The 23088-nt window shown below is 38.9% G+C and overlaps 1 protein-coding gene across 9 annotated transcripts in view; it reads right to left on the bottom strand.

Moving 5' to 3' along the window:
* NKAIN3 (sodium/potassium transporting ATPase interacting 3) overlaps positions 1-23088 on the bottom strand; it is a 372372-nt gene that overhangs the window by 180124 nt on the left and 169160 nt on the right. For all 9 annotated transcript variants that reach the window (XM_080582402.1, XM_080582408.1, XM_080582409.1 and 6 more), the window contains 2 exons: positions 9805-9942; positions 442-522 (listed from right to left, as the gene is read on the bottom strand). In XM_080582402.1, the coding sequence (XP_080438528.1) occupies positions 442-522; positions 9805-9942 (219 nt within the window). The remainder of the gene's footprint in view (positions 1-441; positions 523-9804; positions 9943-23088) is intronic.

Raw genomic sequence — 23088 nt, 5'->3', positions numbered from 1 at the left:
TTCTCACTGTGAGACCAATTTGCTCTACAAGTTACTACATTAACCTTCTTAGTAATTTTCTTTAGCTGCTTTCAAAGCAGCCTGAGAAATTCAGATACATTTTTCACTTACACTTGAAAATTCACCCATAATGGCATTGTCTGTTTTTCAACAATCAAAAAGAACTTTAAATTTTCTACTGAACAATGTAATTTTTCTTCAGATGGTACTTCAGAAGGCAACTGTAATTCAGATCCAGTGCATTTATGTACTTCAAAACCATGATTATTTACTATCATATATAACTTCAAACACTGAAGTTCTCATTGGAGGGGAACACTGAAGATCAGATTGTATGCTCAAACAGCCACATTTTTCCTCTATGTTTCCAGCCTTCTAAAATCCATGAGTTCTGCAGTTAAAACACCCTCCCATAAACCTAAAGAATGATAAGAGACCTACCTTAGAAAGTCCGCCTACTTCCAAATAGAAGCAGATAATGAAAACATTCCAGGTGACCCACAGGGCAGTCCACACCGTGTACTAAACACAAAGCCGGATGAAAGCAAAAAGACAGAAAAATAGAGTGTGAAGATGAAAGAACTTCATACTGAGCAAATCAATAATAAGATACTGATATCAATAAGCATTGTTCTTCTGGGAACAGTCAAGGGCAGAGTTCAGAAAAGGAGTTCTCCCTACACAAGTCCCCTAAGAATCACAGGAAATTACAAATCCAATATTCTTTGCTGTTCTAAATACATACTAATAAAACAGATTTATTCTTTACAGTTTTACACTACTCTACTGGTACCAATTAAAACCAAAATGTTGACTTTTGGGACAACTGTGAGTCATTTGTAAATCATGACTTAGCTCTGTTAATGCTTATTTCAGAATAATATAGTAATTTAAATGTTCCATAGTCTACAAAATATTATGAAGAAAGATATAAGGAAAAACAAAATACCAAAGAAAACAGAAAATCTATTGATCTGATATTTAGATCTTGCTAGAAAACAAAAAGGAGAAAGGTTAAGCTAGTCTTTTAAGAGTCTTTAAGTAAAAGATATTTTAATTAGATCATTATTTCAGCTGATTGTGCCTGGCTCATTAGTTCTCCAGCCCTTGTGGCTGTGAACATGATTCTACAATACACCCTTACCAGATGAATGTATCCACATCTCTTCTGGATTCTCCAGTGTTTTACTCTAGTGCAAGAATGACCCTATACTCCACCCACAGCATGTATGGGAGATTAATTTGTCTGTCTTAAGTCATCTTTTGCATTTTAATTGTCAGCATAATTGACTGGCACAGTTTCCTTACGGATGGGCTGTTTATCTATATATGACCATAAAACTATGCATAATTAACTATCCAAACAGCTCAGCAGCATTTACGTCTGACTAGTCAAGTGCATACCCAGCCATGCTGGGGCTACACCCACATAAAAATATAATGAGCAGTGGCAGCACAACTTTACATGTATGTGCTTATAACCTTCACAACGGAGAATTGCTGCTAAATAGCTTTGCAAGTCTAATTAGCTGTGATCAGGTGAGGATAATATGCTACTGTTTTGCTTCAATACACTCAGAAAAACTTAACACCCTAATCTGCACTATGCTAGATCCTGTTTCCGTTCCAGGTGTGTTGTCAGCTTGGCTTTGTTGGGCAGGTTTCACTTATGTTCCCCTCCTCCTTCCTCTTCCTATGGCGTACAATGAAAGGTTCAGCTGAAGAGGGCTGAAGTTTTCCACTCTTTGATTACACTTGAATATAACAGTTTCTGTACACAGGTTAGGTGGTTTAATTTATTTTCTTTACGTAGTAATTAGGATGTTTGGAGATGTCTATGACATAAGAAGTAGATCATTAACAGACAAAATGAAAATAACGCTCCTGGCCCATTTCCGCTGGCTCCCAGAGAAGGGCAGGGTGGCAAACTAAGGGCTGCGTTATAAATTAGACAAAGCAGCTGTGGACTGTGAACAATATAAGGTCTATTCGTAAGATTAACTTAGAAGAGGATATCACAGTTTTTCCTATTTGTTGACTTTGTAGTAACTCACCACAAACTCTTGATTTTCCAATGTATGTCCTAGGAATATCAGGTGCAGAGTGCTCAAAATTAATGAATGCTTAATACAACCCCAGCTGCTGGAATTTCAGTCTTATTAAGGCACAGCTGCTCATATACAGCAGATTTCTGAATATTCAGAATTCCACTTTTTAAGAAAGATTTTTTCATTTGTCAATGAATGAATTTTATCATTGCAATAAAAATAGGAAACATATTTGATCTGCAGGCCATGCGAAATCTGTCAAGGGTCTCATTCTGTTACATGGGTGCAATTCCATGGACAATTCTGAACTACGCAGGCAAAACCTATCTGTTTTACAGTCAGGACCTGCTCAGTTACTTATCCACTTGACAATTACTGAAGGAGAAGTGATGATTCAAAGCCAATGTGTACCTCGAAATCCAGCTATTGTGTAAGAAAGAGGCTCCTCCAATACTCACTGAAGAGCAGGAATATAAATATAGGCTCTGTTTTGTTTAAGTACATGTTATATAATTACATATTCAGTAATTAGTCCTACATAATTTTTATAAGTAAGAAAGTTATTCTTCACACTTAAAAGCACAGCTTTTTGATCTTGCAAGTAGCATATTTTTTCCTCGTATAGCATCATAGATGCTTAAGGAAGACTGCATTAATAGAAAACTTTTAAGAAAGCAAAAGCAAGAAAGCAACATTAGGAAATAGCAGAATTCTAGTTATACATGCTATCTTAGTTTTTCTCTTTGTGGCTGTGTAATACAATGCAAACATCAGTTAAATCATTAGATATATACATATAATTATTTGAGAGGATCCTACCTTACTCACTCACTGAACAGCTAACTCAACACTTCATTTCTCTTTGTCGCTCAGACCCTGCTCTGAAGACAGAATATTAATTTCCTCATGAGGTTTTCTAAGATGCTCATCGCTGTAATGTTAGAACTGCACAAACATTAACTAATTTATTTTATGTTATACGGGAATGATACAGCTCTCAGAATGCAAATGATGTTCTGATACATGCAGAGATTACATTCAGAAGTACTCGTACATTATAGGCATCCAATTTGAGATGCTTAAGGCTTCATTTTTCAGAACACTTGGGTTTATACAGAGCTTTACAATCTCAGTGTTCAGCTCCCAGAGGCTGAGTGCTCAGCATGTGTGCAAATCAGACCACAAGGTCTCCAGTCAAGAACCCAGAACACAAGGGGAAAACAAAGCATGCGAGAAGTTTGGTTTGAGCGACTTACTTTGTGTCAAAAAAGGTTTCACAGGTTGAGAGCAGAGATAAAATTCAGCTACCCATAACTGCCTTCATAGCAAAAGCAGTCCTTTATTCCTGCAGTCACATGCTTCATTGTTCCCATGTCTTTTGTTTTCTGCAAATCAAGTTTGTATTCTATAGCTTTCATCACCAGAAAACAGCAAAATGTCTGTCCTTTCTATTGAAAGTGAGGTGCCACTACAAAAACATTGGTATGCATCCATGCAGCTCAAAACTGCAAATATATAAAAGGATACCATTAAGATTTTACAGGCTAGCTTTAATAATAGCTTTCCTTAACTTTTTTTTTGTGTTCACAAAAATTTATAATACTTTCTGAACATTATGTGTATGTGTGTAATTTTTTATGTATATACACTTTCAAAGTTTAAAACAACTTGTAACAATATCCCATGATGTGGTATCAGACTAACACCTGCTTAGGTCACTAAAAGAGGAATAACTTACAGATCCATTACAAAAACCTCCACTTTGAACTAGTGGAAAAATTGACTGCAGTGCTGGTTTGTTCTCCTCTATGTGAAGGGACAACAGGCAGGGGAGTGTGTCATGCGAGGTGTCAAGACAGTTGCTGTCAGTGGAGGAGTGGTCAGCCTGAAACATCAGGTCCACACTGATTCACAGGGTTCATTTCCCTCCTGAGACACCTCACTTAATCTGTTCCATGACCTGAGCTACCATTCAACCTCTCCTGCCCCATGTCCTGAACGCTACCCAGATGGTCCCGCTTTGTCTGCACACTCTTATCCCACTCACATCCAGCCTCTCCTGCCCCAGTTCTTTGGCCAGCCCCATTCAGTTCCTCCCAGGCCCATCTGGTCTCATGCTCAGCATCAAAATCCTTCCTGTATCTGTCAGGAAGAAGGGATTTTTCACATAAGTTGAAGTAATAGGGGGAGTTGTATTTTGTTTTATTTTTTATTTTATAGTCCACATCATGCACTACCTAAAAGTCATGTGGATATTATCGCCTAACAGGTGCCTCCTTCTGAAAAGGAGCTGTTTTCTCCCCAGGATGAACTGTATGCTTTCTTACTTTTGGACTTTTGCCCTAGAGATTGTATACTGTATGGGGTGAGGTAGTATTTGTTGTCCTGTAAGTTATGCAGAGAGAGTACTCCCTAAACATTACAGGTTAAATTACTCTTCATCCCAGGAGGTTCCTTTCAGATCCCCTTTCTTAATGCCATGCTCCTTGTAACAGAGGTATTCCTACACCTCTTTTGACTCTACAGGCCATTTGCATATTGAAAGTGTTGCAGGAATACCTTTCGTACACCAGTGAAATATAACCACTTCCTGAGTTAAACCTTTGCTATTGGATGGGCACAATGTCACAAACAGAAAGGGTTGAGGACAGTTGTGAAGGACGGCTTGTTAAATTGAAAGGTAAGAGAGAAAAGGGAAATGTCTAAGTCTGAATATTACAAGGGTTGTGGGATAACTTTAGCTTTAATGAATAATCTCAGCACCTCTTCTGACGTAGCATCTTGGCATTAGCAGAAATGAATGTTGGCTCAGGGGTGCTTCAAGGGAAAGGCAGCAACTACTGAATCATCAGATCTTCTTCTACTAGTACCTGGCTATGCCTCAGATGCACCAGTACTTGCACAGCCCTGCTTAGCCGTATTTGTGGATGACAAGGAAAGTGGCATAAATCAACATGATGGAACAGTAACAACTCAGGACTTACAGAAAGGGTATTCAAGGAATAATTCTGGATGTCTAAATATTTCACGTGTTTTTAAACAGTAAGTCTTTGTACAGCATTTGCTTGAATACTGTGTAAAGCAGTCCTGTATACTGTCCAGCCTTCTTTATTTTTTTATTTTTTTTTTTTTTAGAGAAACTGCTTATTCAGGTGTAGAGATTGCCTACATATCATATTATTTATTGGAATAAATTAAGGCAAGTAAAGAAGTAAAGAAGAGATTTATTCTTTATATTCCCCCTATATGAGTGCATTATTTTCATCTCTCACTGTTCATTAATACATTCATGTTCAGCTTTGGGCTAGGTTTGTGCAATTTTATCTATATGACTCATCGTTCAGAAAGCTTTTGAAGTCCCATATCAGAAATAGAAAGAGGGAAAAGAAGACAACTTCAACAAGTATCCTATCATCATCTTTAATCAATTTTAACAGCTTGAAAATCTTGCTGGTGATAGCAAGTTCTATCAAAAAAAGGAAAAGCATGCACGGGGAAATGGATCACAGCAAAGCTCTGGAACTGTGTGACCAGTGTATTACACTGTAGTTAGAATTCAGAATTAGCTGTTTTTTCTTCTTTGCAAATGTTTGTTGTGTAAGTTTCAGATGAGCCAATATAGGAAAATTAAGAATCAGCTCAGCATTTTTATGTCTCCTGGGAACTTTCCACTGATTTAATTCAGCCACAAAATATCCAAGTACTGAAAATAACACAACTGCTTAGTGACAGGACAAATTGTTCACAAGAATTGATCTATATTGGAAATTAACATAAAAACTATTAAAAATAATTATTGTATTTAAACTAATTAGGGCATTTGGAGTTAATGCTATTTCTCTCTCTCTCTGTGTGTTTCGTAAGCTGCTCTGAGGACTCAGAATTTTACATACGAGCAAGTGAAATTCCAGATTTATTTCAGAATGACCATTGTTATAGTCCTGTATCCCAAGGCCGGTAGACTAAGAATGTCAGACATGACCTTTATCTACTTGGAATGACAATTGTATTTGACAGTGATGCTTCATGAGTCAACCGTTGTGTTGCAGTTCTCAGTCCAAATTTCATAAAACTCAAACTATAAGCAAAACTCTTTATTTTTTTTTTATTCAGACTTTTACTTCACAGTGTTTATACTGCTGTCAAATAAATTTCTACAGCTTATGTAGTTATTAAATGCTAGTGTTAAACTAGCAAGCTTGGGTTTAATGACAGTGGGAAGGGCAGCATCCAGCTGCTTTTGAGTTTATTCAGCTTCTATTGCAGCCCTCACTGAGCGTGATGGCTCCAGGTACGTGCACCAAAAGCCTTTTCAGTTGTGTCTGCAGAACAACACTCTCATATTTGACTACAGTATAGATGTGTTTCAAGTTATGGTCCTATGTGTAACACATTTGTTCACTTACTTTCCCATCCCTGGCTTATTTTAAAGTTTGAGCAGAGAACATGTCATACTTAGCATAGAACAGCAAAGTGAAAGCTTTTGTGTAACTTCTTTAGTCAGGGAAGCCTTCAGTCACAGCCTTCATCATACAGAAAATACATTAAAGATCTCTTTAGGACAAAACAGGGTCAGGGTCCATAGAGCAGGTCAGCCCAACTGAAGGTCCCTATAGAAGTACGATAGAATATCATAGGGACAATTTGTGGACACATGCATCAGATCAATTTTCTGTAGACAGTTTACAGAAGTAAACTGTTGTATCTGACATGATTTTTCATTACTTCAATTTTTTGAATTCTGATGAAATCAGATGCACTAGCAAAGATGATTTCCAGGGAAGTCTTAAGGAAAAAATAATGGATACTAAGAATACTTTTCTTGAAGTATTTGATTACTCTTCCAATTAACCAGAAACTTCAGTAATCAGAATACATAAAAGAATGTGTCACAATATTTCTTTGGCCAAACCCACAGAACCAAACTCTCACTCTGGTGTGGGATGCCAACCATGAACATATCCAGGGGCTTAGATGTGGCTGAAAGTACAGATATGGACTTGGAAACCCATAAAGCTTCTCAGTGAATTTAGAGCACAATTCACTACTCAGTCTGGCTAGGAATCTTGCTGCACTCTGTGTTCAAGTTACATTGAAATTCAGATTGCTGGTGAAGATTTGCATTAAATAGACTTTACACTTGAAGCCAGTGGTAAAAGTTTACTGCTGTAATGGGTGGAACATGATTTCATAGGGTTTCAGAACCAGGGAGGCAGTCTGTGTCCTTCCCTAGGACAGATGCCTTCAGATTCCTTTTTGTCTTGGAGAAGACAGCCTAACGCTGGCACTCACAGGGGTCTTTGCTGTCCACATCACGCATTTCTTTAGGGCTTCTGAGGACAGCTGTTGGCAAAGCCAGAGGAAGCACAGCTTCTGGGAAACATGTTATTGGAAGATCCTCAGGCTATAGCTCAATGAGCACTTTAAGCTGGTGTAAGCCTGCACTGCTGCAGAAGAAATCAATGCACTTGTCCCCCTCCTCTGACTGCTTGTTCCCATTTCCCCTCTCCCACCTCCTCCCTTCTGCTGGAGCAAGCCTTATAGTGAAACAAGTCAGAGAGCTGACCTGCGCTTAAATTAACACCACAAAAGAAAATGGTTGTTTTTCGGCTGAATCTGTTCTAGTTTGATAATTTATCAAGTGGCTGAAGTGACTCTTGTGCTGGTGCAAAAGAAGGATCAGCACAGGGACTAAAAGAAGCAGCTGAGCAAAGGGAGGATTACAGCTTATGCGGGTTTGAGGCATTCGCTGACTTCAGCCTGAGGGTGAAGCTAAACAAAGAGGCTGAGCTGACAGGTTTGTAGCTAACAATAAGGGCAGCCTTGCATCTCCTTCCTTCCGTGATGCCTCCACACTGTTGTTCATGACTGTGCAGTCCCAATCCCCATCTTATGCTGGCCCTGGCACCAACTGGGAACTTCACAGACCGAATTCAGTTCACTGAACTAGCAAAATACTCTCCAGTTTTTGCTGGGTTATTTTTCTTTTAGCTAAGGAGTGGAACTGTCTCACCAAAGGGTCTGGTAAACATCTGCCAGAACTGGTGGAGGAGCTTTGGAGAAGTATTCAGCCAGGTAGAAGAAAATGGGGAACAGGGAAGCATGTAAGACACCCCTTCTGCTGATTTTGAGCTGTGAGACAGGTACTAGACAGCCTGTGCACTTTCACTCTTCAGACTTCATCATTTGGCTCAGACTATTCCTACTTCACTGGGAATCTTTCATTAGTAGGAATGGAAACTGCTGTAAAGTCTTGATCTTCCCAAGTAATGAGTATGCACAGTAGCATTAACCCCTGAAATATATGCTTACATCAGAATGTAAGTTCAGTTAAATGTGAGGAAAAAGTATCTTGGTGGAATGTTTCTTTAATTACCAAGCTTTAAACCTCTACTTCAAAATACTTTGATATTGTCTAAAATGTTCATTTACATTTGAAAAATATACAAGCAGTCAACATCAGTTGTGCTTCATTCTGACAGCAAAAGCAGAGCTTCCACCACTGAACAGCAGAGCTGAACCTGAGGGACAAGAGATTTGTGTTGTTGCACTTCAGACACCAATTTCTTATGTAATTTTACAGATGCTTGCCCTCACTTGCTTCCATTGTCTTATGTATAAAATGAAGAACATGAAGCAGAAAGGTGAGTGATCAATACATGGATGCTGCTCAGTTCTCCAGTGACAGGTATCAGATAAAAGTGCTATTATTTACATCAATCCATTTTCAATTATTTATAGTCAGCTTGTGAAATTTAGCTAATGTGAGTGTAAAGAACCTCAACATTACCTTGAGTACAGTTTTTGTTTACATTTAAGACATAAAGAAGAATTACAGGATTTCAGGCTTGACTAGAAAAGATGAAGCCTTTTAAACACTGTTTTAATGAGCCTTTCCTAGCAGACATTTATTTCAGTCTTGTGAGGAAAGAAAAAACAAACAAACAAACCAACAAAAAAAACCCACAACAACTTTAGCCTCTTAAAATCCATTACTGGCAACACAACTGAAATGTTCCAGACACAGACAATGCCAGGTGAAAATGTAATAATCATCCATTAAGAAGAGGCAGGGGGGGAGCAAAAGGGATATTTCTGATGGCTGTTCCTTCACAGCTTTGAAAGTTGTTGGGTTTTTTATTATTACTATTATTTCTGGCTATGTTGTGAACATAGGAAGAAGTCTGTGAAGTTCCAAGTTACAAGAATCAGAGATAATTCACAACAATTTGGGGTCAAGGTGGTAAATACACATTTTGGCAGGTCAAGTTATAGTTATATGTAAGTAAGAGTGAGATGTCTTTGTAACCTTTGGGTCAAATTGCTTCTCCCCATTTAAGAGGAAGATGTAGCCAAATATGACCTATTCCTTTTTTTTTTTTTTTTTTGATGGCCATTGATTCTGTTTTTCTATTGCAAAGTGAACAACATTTTTACCTCTTTTCTTCATTTAATTTATATGTAACCTAATTGTAGATGTTCCCATGACCCATCCTGGTATTTAATTCTATAAACAATCTTACTAACAGCTTGTATCACTGTCATATTTTTGCAGCTCTTTCTCTAGGCTATCCATTCTTATAACTTCCAAAATTTCCGAAATGCCACTCACTAGTCCTCAATTTGCAAAAAGACATAGGACTCTGAACTTTCTACAGAAACAACATCCTGTGTTTTTAGGCCAAGAAAATTATGCATTGTAATGTGACAAGTTTTAAAACCAATTGCAAAAAAATATAATATAAATGAGACTTACCACAACTATATATCGAGGCCTAAACTGGATGGTTCCAAACAAACCCAAAATGACAACTATTATTTGTAGAAAATTGCCAAGGATAGGAGCCCATTGGAAACCAAGGAAGTCAAAGATCTGTCTCTCTAACGCTGCCAGCTGTAAGAAAACACATAAACAGAACATCCACTTTTTAATTACGGGTGACATAGTATACTTTTCACTTTTTGTTTGTTATTTGTACGAGGCTTCACCAGACTGAAATATTGCAAAATTCTGGAAACTGGAGTTCCTGGGTGTAGCCCTTGTTAGTGTTGTCAACATGCTGCTATCTGAAGATAGCTACTAGTCAGCATTCAGATCCCCTCAGAAGAATCCTAGATGTAGCTATGAGGATATATTCCTGGGAGTTCACTGATGCAGGAATTAAGGAAGCCTGCTGGAACTTTCTTGATTTAAGGATACAGGCTCTGAGAATGAATGGCTGTAGAAAAAGTTAGAAGACCTTGGAATAAGCTGCTCCAAAACTGAGGGCCAGATGGGCTACCTGCACGCTGGCAAAAGCTGCTAGGATACTTTGGACAACTGCAATTCAGAAAGACACAGAAGCAGCCTAATGGCTCTCTCCCCGCAAACCACATTGTATTTTGGGAATGGATTATTATAGGCGTAGAAATGAAGGAAGCTAAGAAGCATCATCCTTCACCCTTGCATAAGCATGTGCTTCTTAGGTGTTTCTGCACTTCTGAACATATAAATAAATAAATAAATAAATAAAATAAAATAAAATAAAATAAAATAAAAAGCCAGATAAATAATTCTCTTCTTGCCCAGCTCCTCCAACAATTGCTGACCATTTCCGCAGTAATCTCAACTTCATGCTTACAAACCCATTTTCTACTCATTCTAGATAATCCAGCCTATTGTTCTAAAGACACTAAACCCAGAGCTTTCCTGGCAACATACTTGTTCAAGTTTAAACTTGGTTCAATATTTTTCTAGCCACAGCAAGACCTTTTCTGAGCAGCTAAACAGAACCCTACTGAGCAACAACTGAGTTTCTGTACTTGTCAGAATTTATTACACTTCTGCTTGATTTTACTACATTGTTACAAACTCTAAAATTTACTGAAATATGCACTTAAAATATTTATAACTGAGACAGATGGAGTAAGCATGGCCCTACGAATACCAATCAAAGTATTATCATATGTGGGTATTTGACATAAAACATTACGTTCTATTCATAATGGCCTGATTCAGTCTTCACTTACAAGATGGGGCTATGTGTAGCTGAGAGCAGAATACATCCTTTCTGTACAAAAAATCGCTCCTTATCTAAGTCATGAAATCAGGAGTCTCTATGCTGAGGTTAATAAATATAATAAATCTAAACAATTAAATTAACAAAGGTTAAACCATAAACTTGGTGCAGCTCCTCTGCAATCAGGAAAGTTTCTCTGATCTTTATCAGCTAAACATCTGGCCGGGTATACATAAATAAAAAATTATCACACAATAGACTATTAAAATAATATTATCCTCCTGGATGTGTGGGATGCTCATCTCATTCTTTTGGTGCGGTAGGTAAGGGAAAACCTCAGAAGGAACACCACTCACATGTGAGAAAGCTGCTGGCTTATGTGGCATTAGCTCTCTACCTTGCTTTTGCCTACTTCCCACTCTGTCCTCTCTTCTATTAACTTGTTGTTCTGTACCATCTTAATTATTATTTTTCCTTTGGTATGGAATATAACTGCAGAAGTCAATGTCCAAATCCAGAAAAATGGCATATTTATATGGACCTCAGGTGGAATTTTAGTTGTGTAAAATCCTAACAGTGTAGTTGTCACCTACACAAAAAGTATGTGGTCTTTCTAACAACAGTGACCCTGGTGTTATCCTCACCATGTTTTCGCCTTGTAGTAGATTCAGGGACATTCAGTAGCTTCATCATAATAGTGACCTAGTTGGCACTTCACTAGCAGAGCCTCAGAATCACTTGCTTTTTCAACCACTTTCCAATGCCTTCCTTCAGGCAATTCAGATGATCTCATCTTGGGAATACTCCTGCCTGTAGCTTCCCTAAACCACAGGATGCATCACACAGTTTAGTACAAGGGTGCCCCAATTCCCATGTGAGGTGATAGAGAGTTTCAAAAACTCTTTGGCAGAATCCAGTGTTTAAGGTTATTAGCAACAACATACCAAGACTCCTGTCCTATATCATAAGGGGATATTGCAGAAGATATTTATGATATCATAAATATCATGATATCAGAGCCAGAGCAATTCCTACCACTGCAAGGGGAGATCTTTTGGGATCAGCAAAGCACTCAAATAATTCACTGACTATAATTTTTCAGAGACAATATATCTTCCTTCTGGATCCACAACATTACCAACTAAGTAGGGGATGGCCATGTTATGAAGGAGATGCTGGTAAATCTGATGAAACTGCACCAGGATGTCTGAGTTGTACCAAAGACTCTTTCAGAGTCTGCATCTGGAACAGCCCGAGTCAATTAGTTGACAGATGTACTCAAAATTTATTATTAGACCTCTGTGAAAATCAGATTCAAACCTGCTCATCAACCACCTTTGTCCTGATATTCATTCAAACTCTCATGTAGCAAAGCCTATGTCTTCACCTGCACCAATGAATTGAGCATGTCATGTAATGCTCCCAGCACTGAAGGCAGCTGGCTTAGGATTGCCCCCCTGCCTCCAAGGAAGAGTCCTTGGCTCTGAAACAGGCAAGCTGTGCAAACTATTCATATCTACCTACTCAGAATGGTCCCTTGGGCATTGGTGCACTGCCTGGGCAGACAACTAGTCACAATCAGCTCACTTAACATGAGGGAGGACTCTTAACAGCTCACTTGCACCCCCAGTGGTATGTCACTGTCTGGCTTCTTCCCCTGGCATATCCGGAACACCTAGAGCAGTCTGAGAGCCAAAACCCTGAAGCACAGATATGAACGAAGTTGTTTAGTATGTGCCCCGTCTTAGGAGCAATCTCTCAGAGATACCTGGAGCAGTGCCTTAAATTCCTGGAAGACTCAGTGCTGTAATGGCAGCAAACAGCCTCTACTCTTTGCCAACAGGCCCATGTTAACAGGTTTGGTACTCAGCTCATGCCTAAACTGGATCAGAAACACAGTTTGCCTTCATGTGCCCATCTCTGGTATCTGCCAAGCAAGGTCAGAGCTACACCTGCCAGGACTGGGCTCCCATAAAATTGGGCAGTGGCCAGAAGCACCTTCCCAACTGGAGTTCTACAGATGTGTGTATGCACCTTAGGCATTTGCACACATACAAAAAAATAATTAGCCTTTTTATTGGCTACTGTGATAAAGGCATCCACCATAAATGCAGAGAAATGTTCAATTTCTTCTCCTCCCATCTACAAAGACATCCATTCCTCTCCCACCTCCTATCCACTACGATCCCCAGGGGGGGAGCTTCTTCCTGAAACAATGTCACTAGCCAAATAAAATAAAATAAAATATTAAAAATTAACATTTATTGAGACCAAAAGAGAGCACAAGCAGAAATGGGAGTTTATAGCCTACTGCTTAGGGCACTTATCTAGCATTGGGAAAGTTGCTTGTATTTCTTGCCTGCAGGGCTCTTTATTTTTATATACAGTGGCAGCACGTAAAGCACAGGAGTCCTGGGAGCAGGATGCTGAATATATAGCAACATTTCTTCCCCACTAACAAGTGCTTTCACCATTGGGTTATGCAGTAAGATTTGCCTGTGCAGCTAGGTCTCATTTATTTTGTTCATGTTGCCAACACAGAGTAATTTGTCTCATCCCTAAAACCTTCAGAATACATTAGTGGGGAAAAAAAAATCTAGAGAAAAGAAAGAGGTAGAGGCATGTGGGTCCTGCTCAAATTACTATCCTATTCTTAGTTACAAAATCTTGCAGACAGCACAGATAGAAGTTAAAAAAAATAACAATTCATCATAATGGTAGAGGAAATATATTTACTTCTGGCTTCTTTATACCATGAGCAATATCCACTAATAGAGATAACATATATATGTCGCTGTTCTTATTTCTACTTTTTCACCCGAAAGAATCCCCAAGCAGAGGTGAAGGACACAGGCTTTTTAGCTTTGTATAAATGACAAAAAAGCAGACCCTAACCCAGAGTATGATTAAGGTAATTAATTGCACCAAAATCAACAGAATAAAAGGAGGGAAACAGGTATCTGTGCACAATTTCAGACTGCTTTTCTCAAAGAGTTACTTTACCCAGAGAATTTCTGTTTTCAACCCCATTTTCAGATTATTCTGAGAAAATCCAAAACAGATAAACCTTGAAGGCAAGACAGATGTATCCAAAATTTGCTGGCTCAACTTATCCCAATAACAGAAGATTAGATTCTACAAATCAGAAGGGCAGAGGAGCTCAAGGCAAAATGGGGTATGCTTGATGTGACTGAAGTAATTTGGGGGTTTGCTGCTTACCAGAAGGAGATAAGGAGGTCATATCACTTCCTTAAGAGGCACGTGTTGGTAGAGGCTGGCACCTTCACTACTAGTGACATCTCAGACAACAAAGTTTAGGAGTTTCCATCAAAAATTGTTGTTTGATATTGTTACTTAGTGCTTAGCATAAAAGCGGAAACTCCAGATTTTTCTTGCAAACAAAAGAAGAGGGTTTCAATTTTGGAAAATTAAATACTGGAGGTCGTGAGAACTTTTAAAATTATATCAAAGTTAATAGGAAATGCCATTTTTTTATCATAACAACACTTGGAAAAGGAAAGGTAATACTTCTTACTATTGCTGCCAAGAGACTGCTTTGTTATTTAGTCATCATCAGCATTGACAATCTTGTAATGTAAAGTGCTCAACTCAGGAGACCAGCACTAGCAGTAAAATGCTCTAGTGGGGCTCTACCAGATCACTTAATGAAGATGTGCCACATTTTTCCTGTTCTTTTACCTCTTTGTTTTACTAAGTCTATCAAACATTCCCTGTGTCCCTTCTTCTGTAGAGTGCAAGGAGAAAGTACTAAACTGCAAGATTGGGCAGCATTAAAATCACACAGGCTGAACTTTCTCTCAACATGTCAAAGTCCTTTTTTGTTAAGAGCAGCAAAAAGGTAAAGTGAGCTAATCTTTTTGAATTTTAAATTTCTCCACCTGGGTGGATCAACCAGATTATCCATGCAGCACATTTGGGACACCTCAAACAGACAAAATGTGGCAGCTGTAGCCTCAATGCCCCTATGGTGAAGCAGTAACAAAATGAACATGAGGCAATGATCAGCAATGCTACACAGCATGTACATAAAGAAATCACCAAGATGCTCCTAGTCAACAGACAGATCAAAAAACGCTTTTGAGATCAGGCTCCAACAAATACCCCTATGGAATGAAGTCCTTTTCTAAATGCTCAGGTCCTATTATACTTCAAAATATATTTCAGCAGCTGTCTGAGTGATGAGCCAGCACAGCAGAGTTCCAAAGTCAACATTTCAAAGTAAGTGTAAAAACTCAATTTCCTGTTCTGTCAGAAACTCTGTGGATAACCCTCAGTTTTATATTTTAATCAAAAAGCTTTTGTATAAAGGACACGTTATTTTGAGATGAATAAATAACATTCATACATCCATACAAATAGATACATTCAGAATGGAGGGAGTCACTGTATCAAGAAAAAATAGGTTTCATACGTAACAGATCATTTTAGACAAGAAAAGTCTTTAAAATGGCTTAATACAAACATAGAAATATAAAATGGCTTCATATAAAAATAAAAGGTTAATGATATATAGAAATATCTGCAAACTTGGTACCCTATAAATTACAGAGTTTACAAAGTTGGGAAAGTATAACATACTCTGCACTTGACATTAAAAATCTGCTTCAGTTTGTCATGTAAAACAATGCCCAGAAATAATAACTAGAAAATTATCCATTCTATACCTAACAAACTTATATTCAAGAAATCTAAGTGCAACCATGAAATTAAATACTTAACAACTACATTAATGTATAACTATAGTTTTGAAATCTTTTCTGAAATAAAAATTATTACAAGAACTACGACTAATACCCACACAAATTAATGTGACTTCCCAAATGGACACTATTCCTCAAGCTTTCAAAAAATGAAATAGTGTACAAAAAATGGTGAATCCAAAAATTATAGTCTGGAGCACTCATATTCTATGTCCAAGTCAGGAATTATCCAAGCCATTTGAATTATGCATGTAAGACTTAGTGCTGGCTCATGCTACTAATAATTATCACAGGAGAAGTGCCAGGGCACAGCTCATCATACATACTAACTAGTGGTTCTAAGGATAAAGATGTTTTCTCCAAAACTCTCTGCTTCATCTTATTACCATAAATTTAATCTGTGGCTTTAGAAAGACAGTTTCTAGGACTTGAGGAATCTCTGAGGACTGTTGCTCCCTTTACAATTACCACTATTTTCCACAGCCAACGTGGTACTCTGAATTACAGACAGAATGGCTGAGGTTGGAAGGGACCTCTGGAAGCACTTGGTTCAAGCCCCCCTGCTGAAGCAGGGCCACCCAGAGCAGGCTGCCCAGGACCATGTCCAGGCAGCTTTTGAAGGTCTTCAAGAAGGGAGACTCCACAAACTCTCTGGGCAACCTGTGCCAGTGCTCCGTCACCTGCACAGTAACAAAGTGCATCCTGATGTTCAGAGGCATCCTCCTGGAGGCAATGTTATGGCATATGCAGGACATGGAGGTGATCCGGGACAGCCAGCATCGCTTCAGCAAGGGCAAATTGTGCCTGACCAATCTGGTGGCCTTCAGTGATGGAGTAACAGCCTAAGTTGACAAGGGAAGACTGACAGATGTCATCTACTTGGACTTCTGTAAGGCCTTTGACACAGTCTCGCATGACATCCTAATCTCTGAATCAGAAAGATGGATTTGAAGGGTGGACCATCTGGTGGATAAGGAATTGGCTCGATGGCCGCACAGAGAGAGTAGTGGTTAATGGTTCTCTGTCCAGGTGGAGACCAATGATGAGCAGTGTCCCTCAGGGGTCAGTCTTGGGACCAGTACTTTTCAATATTTTCATCAATGACATAGACGATGGTTAAAGGGCTGGAGCACCTCTCCTATGAGAGAAAGACTGAGAGACTTGGGATGTTGAGCCTGGAGAAGAGAAGGCTCCGGGGAGACCTCATTGTGGCTTTCCAATACTTAAAGGGATCTTATAAAAAGGGTGGAGAAGGACTCTTTATTTGGGTAGATAATGACAGCAGCAGCTCTTCAAGAACTGCTCCCACACGGCTCCGTACCACGGGGTCCATCCCCCAGGAGCAAACTGCTCCAGCACGGGTCCCGACGGGCGGCAGCTCCCCCCAGACCCCCTGCTCCTGCGTGGGCTCCTCTCCACGGGCTGCAGCTCCGGCCCGGGGCCTGCTCCTGCGGGGGCTCTCCATGGGCCGCAGCCTCCTCCAGGCCACATCCACCTGCTCCACCGGGGGCTCCTCCACGGGCTGCAGCGTGGAGATCTGCTCCGTGTGGGACCCATGGGCTGCAGGGGGACAGCCTGCTCCACCAGGGGCCTCTCCACAGGCCGCAGGGGAACTGCTGCTGCCTGCCTGGAGCACCTCCTGCCCTCCTGCTGCACTGACCTTGGGGGCTGCAGGGCTGCTTCTCATCCCTCTCTCCCAGCTGCTGTTGTGCAGCATTTTTTTCCCGTCTTAAATATGCTCTCCCAGAGGTGCAAACAACCTCATTTATTGGCTTGGCTCTGGGTAATGGCAGGTCCCTCTGAAGCTGGCTGAAACTGGCCCCTTAGCTAACATGGGGCAGCTTCTGGACACTGCACAGAGGGCACCCCTGCTGCCTCCTGCTACCAAAACCTTGCCACGTAAACCCAATACACAGGGAAAAATAACACAAAGACACTAGCAAGAAAGTCTTGATAAAACAGCAGTGTTGGAGAGTAAAATACTTACTTACCAAATAATAAAATCCAGAATTTCTAACAGAGAACTAATGGGGGATGCAAGAGATAGGCTAAAAAAGTAAAAACTTGCATTAAAGGCTCACTGGTAAGGCATAACACTCTTTTATACAGACCTTACACTCTCGCTGTAACTTCAGGAATTTCCTGATATGTTTGACTACAGTAAGAAGGAACATAAGATTTAACATGAGAAAAATGTCAAGTTTGTATTGGAGGGGAGAAAATTTAAATTTGAAGTGGAAGGGTGGTGTCAGATGATCACTCTTGACTGAAATACGCTGTTTAGGAAGTTACTGTCCCTCAGCTAAAGGTTACAGCTTCCTTAGTGGTGTGGTGACTTAACACCTTTCAATAGAGGCTTCATCACCAAAGATGAGTATAGTATGTATTGCAAAGAAATGTTAAAATCTTACTTAAATCACTTCTTTATACCTTTAGCAACAGTTAAAGCAACCATCTGACCACAGAGGGGATTCCCATTATATTTTTAATGATCTCAATTCACTTGTCTAGGTGAAATACTAGCTTTGGGGTGATTTTAAGATAGTAAGCCCTTATAAAACCTCATTAAATACATTTATAAGATTATGTGGCATGAAGGTTATTGAATTTCAAGGAAGGTTCGAAGTAAATCACTGATGTTTATAGTACGTTGAGTTTCATGTAGCAAAACAACAACAACAACAACAAAAAAGCTGCTAGCTTTCTGACAAGTAGTTGTCAAAAATAAGCCTGATGATCTAATATTAAAAGTACCTTCACATTGTTAGTCAGATAGGTAATGGGCTGTCTTTTGGATAGCAGCAAGAGTGGATAAAAGATAATGCAAAAGAAATATATGGCATTGTTGCTGAAAGAGCTTAGTAAAAGAGAAGTAGCAAAGGTTAGTGAAAGCCAAAGCACAGAAACAAAGAGAAGAAAGGCAGGTATAAGAAAAGTCCTTTTGAAGAGATTCTGTGTTGCCTTTCAACAGTGAAGATTATTCCTTTTCATCAACTATTCAATTCATATGGATCATATGGAAAATATTCAGAACTAGGTAACGGTCTTTCCATCATTCTTGTAAGTGCTTTAGTGAATGAGTGCATTAGAGGAGGATGGTAGCGATAGCACATAAAATTACAGGAAAAAAAAAATTGTATTTGGGCAAAATAACTCAAAATAGTTTTGGAAAAAAAATGTTAGTCAACAATACTCCACCAGTAGTTCTTTGAGAACTGCTTAAGGAAAAAGGCAGGTAAGTAGAGAACAGTATATACTTACTCCTTTTTGAAAGCTAACACACTGTACTAATTTCTCAAAAACAGCCACCACTAAACGACTGGCAAACAACTGATATCATCTGAAAATTCAGTCCACAGTGTAAAAAGGAGAGGCAGTAAATGGCAGATCTTAGAAATCTGTAAAAGTAACTGTCAGATAATGAAAGGGTTCTCTTTCTTAGCTCATTTTTGCCACATCTTAACAAATGTTGTTTTTTTTAACAGCATGGTTTAACATTATCAGTCAGACACAAATCCAAATGTAATTCTTGAAGAAAAATGTTGTGTGTATTCACCAAACTGAGTCCAAATCTCCAATTTTGACTCAGACAATATTCCTGCAGAAGTCAACAGGAGCTTTGACTGCATCAAGACTGCAGGACCTGGCTCAGAAAGGCAACAGTACATTATTTAAGAATTTCATCAGCATAAAAGGAAGAGTCTGACATTTTTCTGCAGGGTCACCTGACTGCAGTGATATAAAAGGCGGCATCAAGCAGTCCCATTTCCCAGAGCACTATAGATGCTAGTGTGATATACCCAAGGCTGACTACTACATCTGTACCAAACAAACACTGTAAAAGTACAGTTGCAGTCTATGGGTAGCCAAGATAGGGAAGAAGCCAGCTATCGCAGTAAAACCTCATAGCGCCAACTTGTTACAGCACAGTGATTTAAGATTGAATTTCAACCCTCCATTGAAGCTGTAACTGATCCCCAAACACTACAGTCAAGACCCTTGGCTGGATGACTTGTACACTGCTACAACCAGCTGGAATGAATGTGCTTATAATGGCATTTAAGACTCCCTTGGTTGATTATTTAAATGCCAGCACACATACAGCAAAAGACAGCCTAAGAGATGGTTATAGTTTAAAGACCCTTAAAGATTTCAGTAATTTTATGAATGATGAAGTCCATGGCAAAAGGTACCAGAAAAAGTGGAAAAGCAAATAAAAATATACCTTCTTTGTATTTATACCAAGCTACATAGGCTGGAGCTTTAATCCAAAAGAACGGCTTTATTTGTCACACCATTGTAACCCTGGATATCCTTAAATCCCAACTTCTCATAAATGTAGGTTGTTACTTATTTTCAATTTTTCATTTATTTGCACATTCAAACAAATCCAGTAGATCTATGTAGCTTTAAAGGCTTCCTGAGTTGCTGCTTACAAAATTGTGAAGTAAAGCAGCTACTGACAAACCAACAACAGTGAAAAAACATGTTTATTGTTACTTTGAATTCTTAAGGCATAGAGGAGGTAACCAATGATAATGGCACTTGATAGCAGTGATGCCAACAGCCCTAGATTGATTCTAGATTCTGATGACAATGGTATCCAGCCAAAATTAAAAATATAAATAAATAAATAAAAAGAAGAAAGAAGAAAGAAAAAGAAAGAAGCTTGGAAGCACTTGCTGAAGGATCTGTACCAACATGTACCTACATCTGTACCCCAGCATGAACAGACAGACAGACTGTGAGTGTATGAAGGGAGAGAGGCTGTGGGATGGGCATCCAGACTGCAATGCATGAGTCAAATTGAAATCCCTGTAATGTGTATAAAACAGTATTTAGGGCCTCTAGTAGATGCATGGCATGCTTATTTTGGCGAAGTAACAATCCCCTTGTCTTATAAAATACGCCTAGTAGTCTTTAATGCCCTATATACCCTTGGGTTTTAATGTGGCCTCCAAAAGAAGACAGAAATTCAACCAGGTGGAGCTCTGTTTAGATGGGAAAGGAAGACACATGTTCAGAATTCAGGAGTCAGACAGAGGTCAATTTGGTCAAGGTCCAAGTTTAACCGACTCAGATTTTTTGATATGAGTTTTAGCATAAAATATCGAGTGGCACAAACTAGCTTATGGCAAGTTTTGTGAAACATATGGTTTCCCACAGGATGGTGAATTTTCTGTTAGGCTTTAGGATTGTGGTTCCAAAGAGACAGGATATCCTAAATCATCAAATCTCTTCAGATAAAAATGAAGTATTAAACCAGGCAGCAAAGTAATAAAAATCATGTGCTGTCTCTTCCTCCTAACATAAGACACAGAATAGAGTTTATTCCCACAGTTGGGAGGAGTAACTTTTCCTGTCTTTCCCCAGAAAAATTCTGTCTAGTGCCTCTCTCAGGTCCCAGCAATGCAGAAATAGAAAACAAACAAACAAACAAACAAAAACATGCGTGCAGCTGCTTGGACTCCCCAAATGCACACAGGAAAAAGGAGCAGTTTTGTACACACTCAGAAGTCTAAGAACATGACTGAAGATTTTGGTGGCTACGTTGCAGTTCATTCTTATATTATCAAACACCAGGTTCAAGCATACTAGAAAAGGATTGTGGATCCTTTGACTTCTTCATTGCATATGGGTTAGATGAGAAAACTCTCTGATAACAGACTGCTTCCCGTTGCCACATAAAATAGAAGTGTTTTTTTTTTCTAGTTTACAGCATAGCAACAATATCCCTCAGCCTCATGAGTTATTTGGCCAAGAAGACAGATTGTTGTCAGGATAGAGAAAGTACATGCTCCAGCATGTTGAAAAGGCTGTTGCTTTTTCTTTTCTTTGATGAGAGGAAAAGATATTTAGGGAGTACTGAATCTACCTCGGTCTCTTCAGTAGTCTTCTTTACTGTTGTCTTTTTCTTCTCCCTTCAGAGTGCTGCCTCATCCCCACAGGCAGCCCAGCTCACCTCCATGAGGCCAGACAAATGAGATTGTTCATGACATTATAATTGAGCAAGTCAATTTACACTGTTGTTAGGAAGGTAAACTGAAGTAAATGAACCTAAGGCAGAAGCATTTAGAGCAGATGTCCAGGGCATTGTTTGAAAAATAATAAATTCAAAACAGTTCTTTGTTCAATCTTCTGTATAATCAAGAACACTTAATGCTTCCAGCATCCATTCCACTTAATGCCTGCTGTCTGCTGAAATCCTGCAAACTCTCAGAACATACTGGAGGATCTGGACTGGCATATACCAGCTTGGATCTTCTAATTTTTATGGACCCAGTCAACTTGCTGGAAGTAGGCCACCAATTTTTTGTGGCATGTCCTTTGCACTAAATCTTTTTTTTTTTTTTCCTTTCTTTCCTTTCTTTCAAGTATCAAACTTTAATATCAAATATCTGATCCTGCAGCCTGGACACATATACAACATCCCATGAGCATCTTCCTGCCAGGTGTTATCAACAAAAAGTAGGGCAACTGTTTTCTTTTTCCTTTTCTAACCTCTCCCACTAAGGGAAAGAAAATGATAGGACTGAATAGCAGCATGACAAATTATTTTGACCTCATGTTATCTAAAGTAATTTATCACAAAGTTTATCATATGAAAAACTTCCAACAGGGGGCTATATTTTAGAAAGCATTCTTCAGATCCTTCTGTGAGGAATAGAACAAGATGTGTGTGTGTACTAAATTCATGGAAATATGAATTACAGGTTTATTGAAGAACTGGGAAGAGAAATGTGTTATGTTAATGCCCAAATTAGTGTCAGTGGCTGACATGTTAATCATGTTACTTTGCTACTTTAGAAATAAGAATGCTGAAGAGCCCTTAAAGTGTATGTAAAAAGCAGATTTCAATGAAATTTGCCTATAAAGGTGCAACTGTGTGCCATTTCAATACATTCATAGGGCAGGGAAGTAAGCTTAATCATGTATAAACAGACCATATTCTCCTGAACAGGGAGTGTCTTGTATATAGCATATAAATTGGTACATTAAAAGGCATTTACGGCTCATATAGACATGTAAGAACATTCCTATTAAAAATAATGGGAGGTCTGAGGTTCAAACATGGAAGAACATAACTACAGTTAGAAGTGGGTGACAACACAGCACTATCCTGCTATAAGTCTTGCCTTTTATATTTATTCTGAGATCTGGCCATTCTCTTGTAGAAATAATACCCAAAATTTCCAGTGATTTTGTATCATTCATGTTGAATGGAGAATTAAATTCTCAAAGTGTATATATACATATACACTCACATATATCATTTCCAAGAAATCTGTCAACAAAAGCAGGGAACAGCATGTACACTGT

This window comes from Anser brachyrhynchus (genome assembly GCF_964034855.1).
Source record: "Anser brachyrhynchus genome assembly, chromosome: 2".
Classification (NCBI taxonomy): domain Eukaryota; kingdom Metazoa; phylum Chordata; class Aves; order Anseriformes; family Anatidae; genus Anser; species Anser brachyrhynchus.
This window is presented reverse-complemented; position numbering and strand designations above follow the sequence as displayed.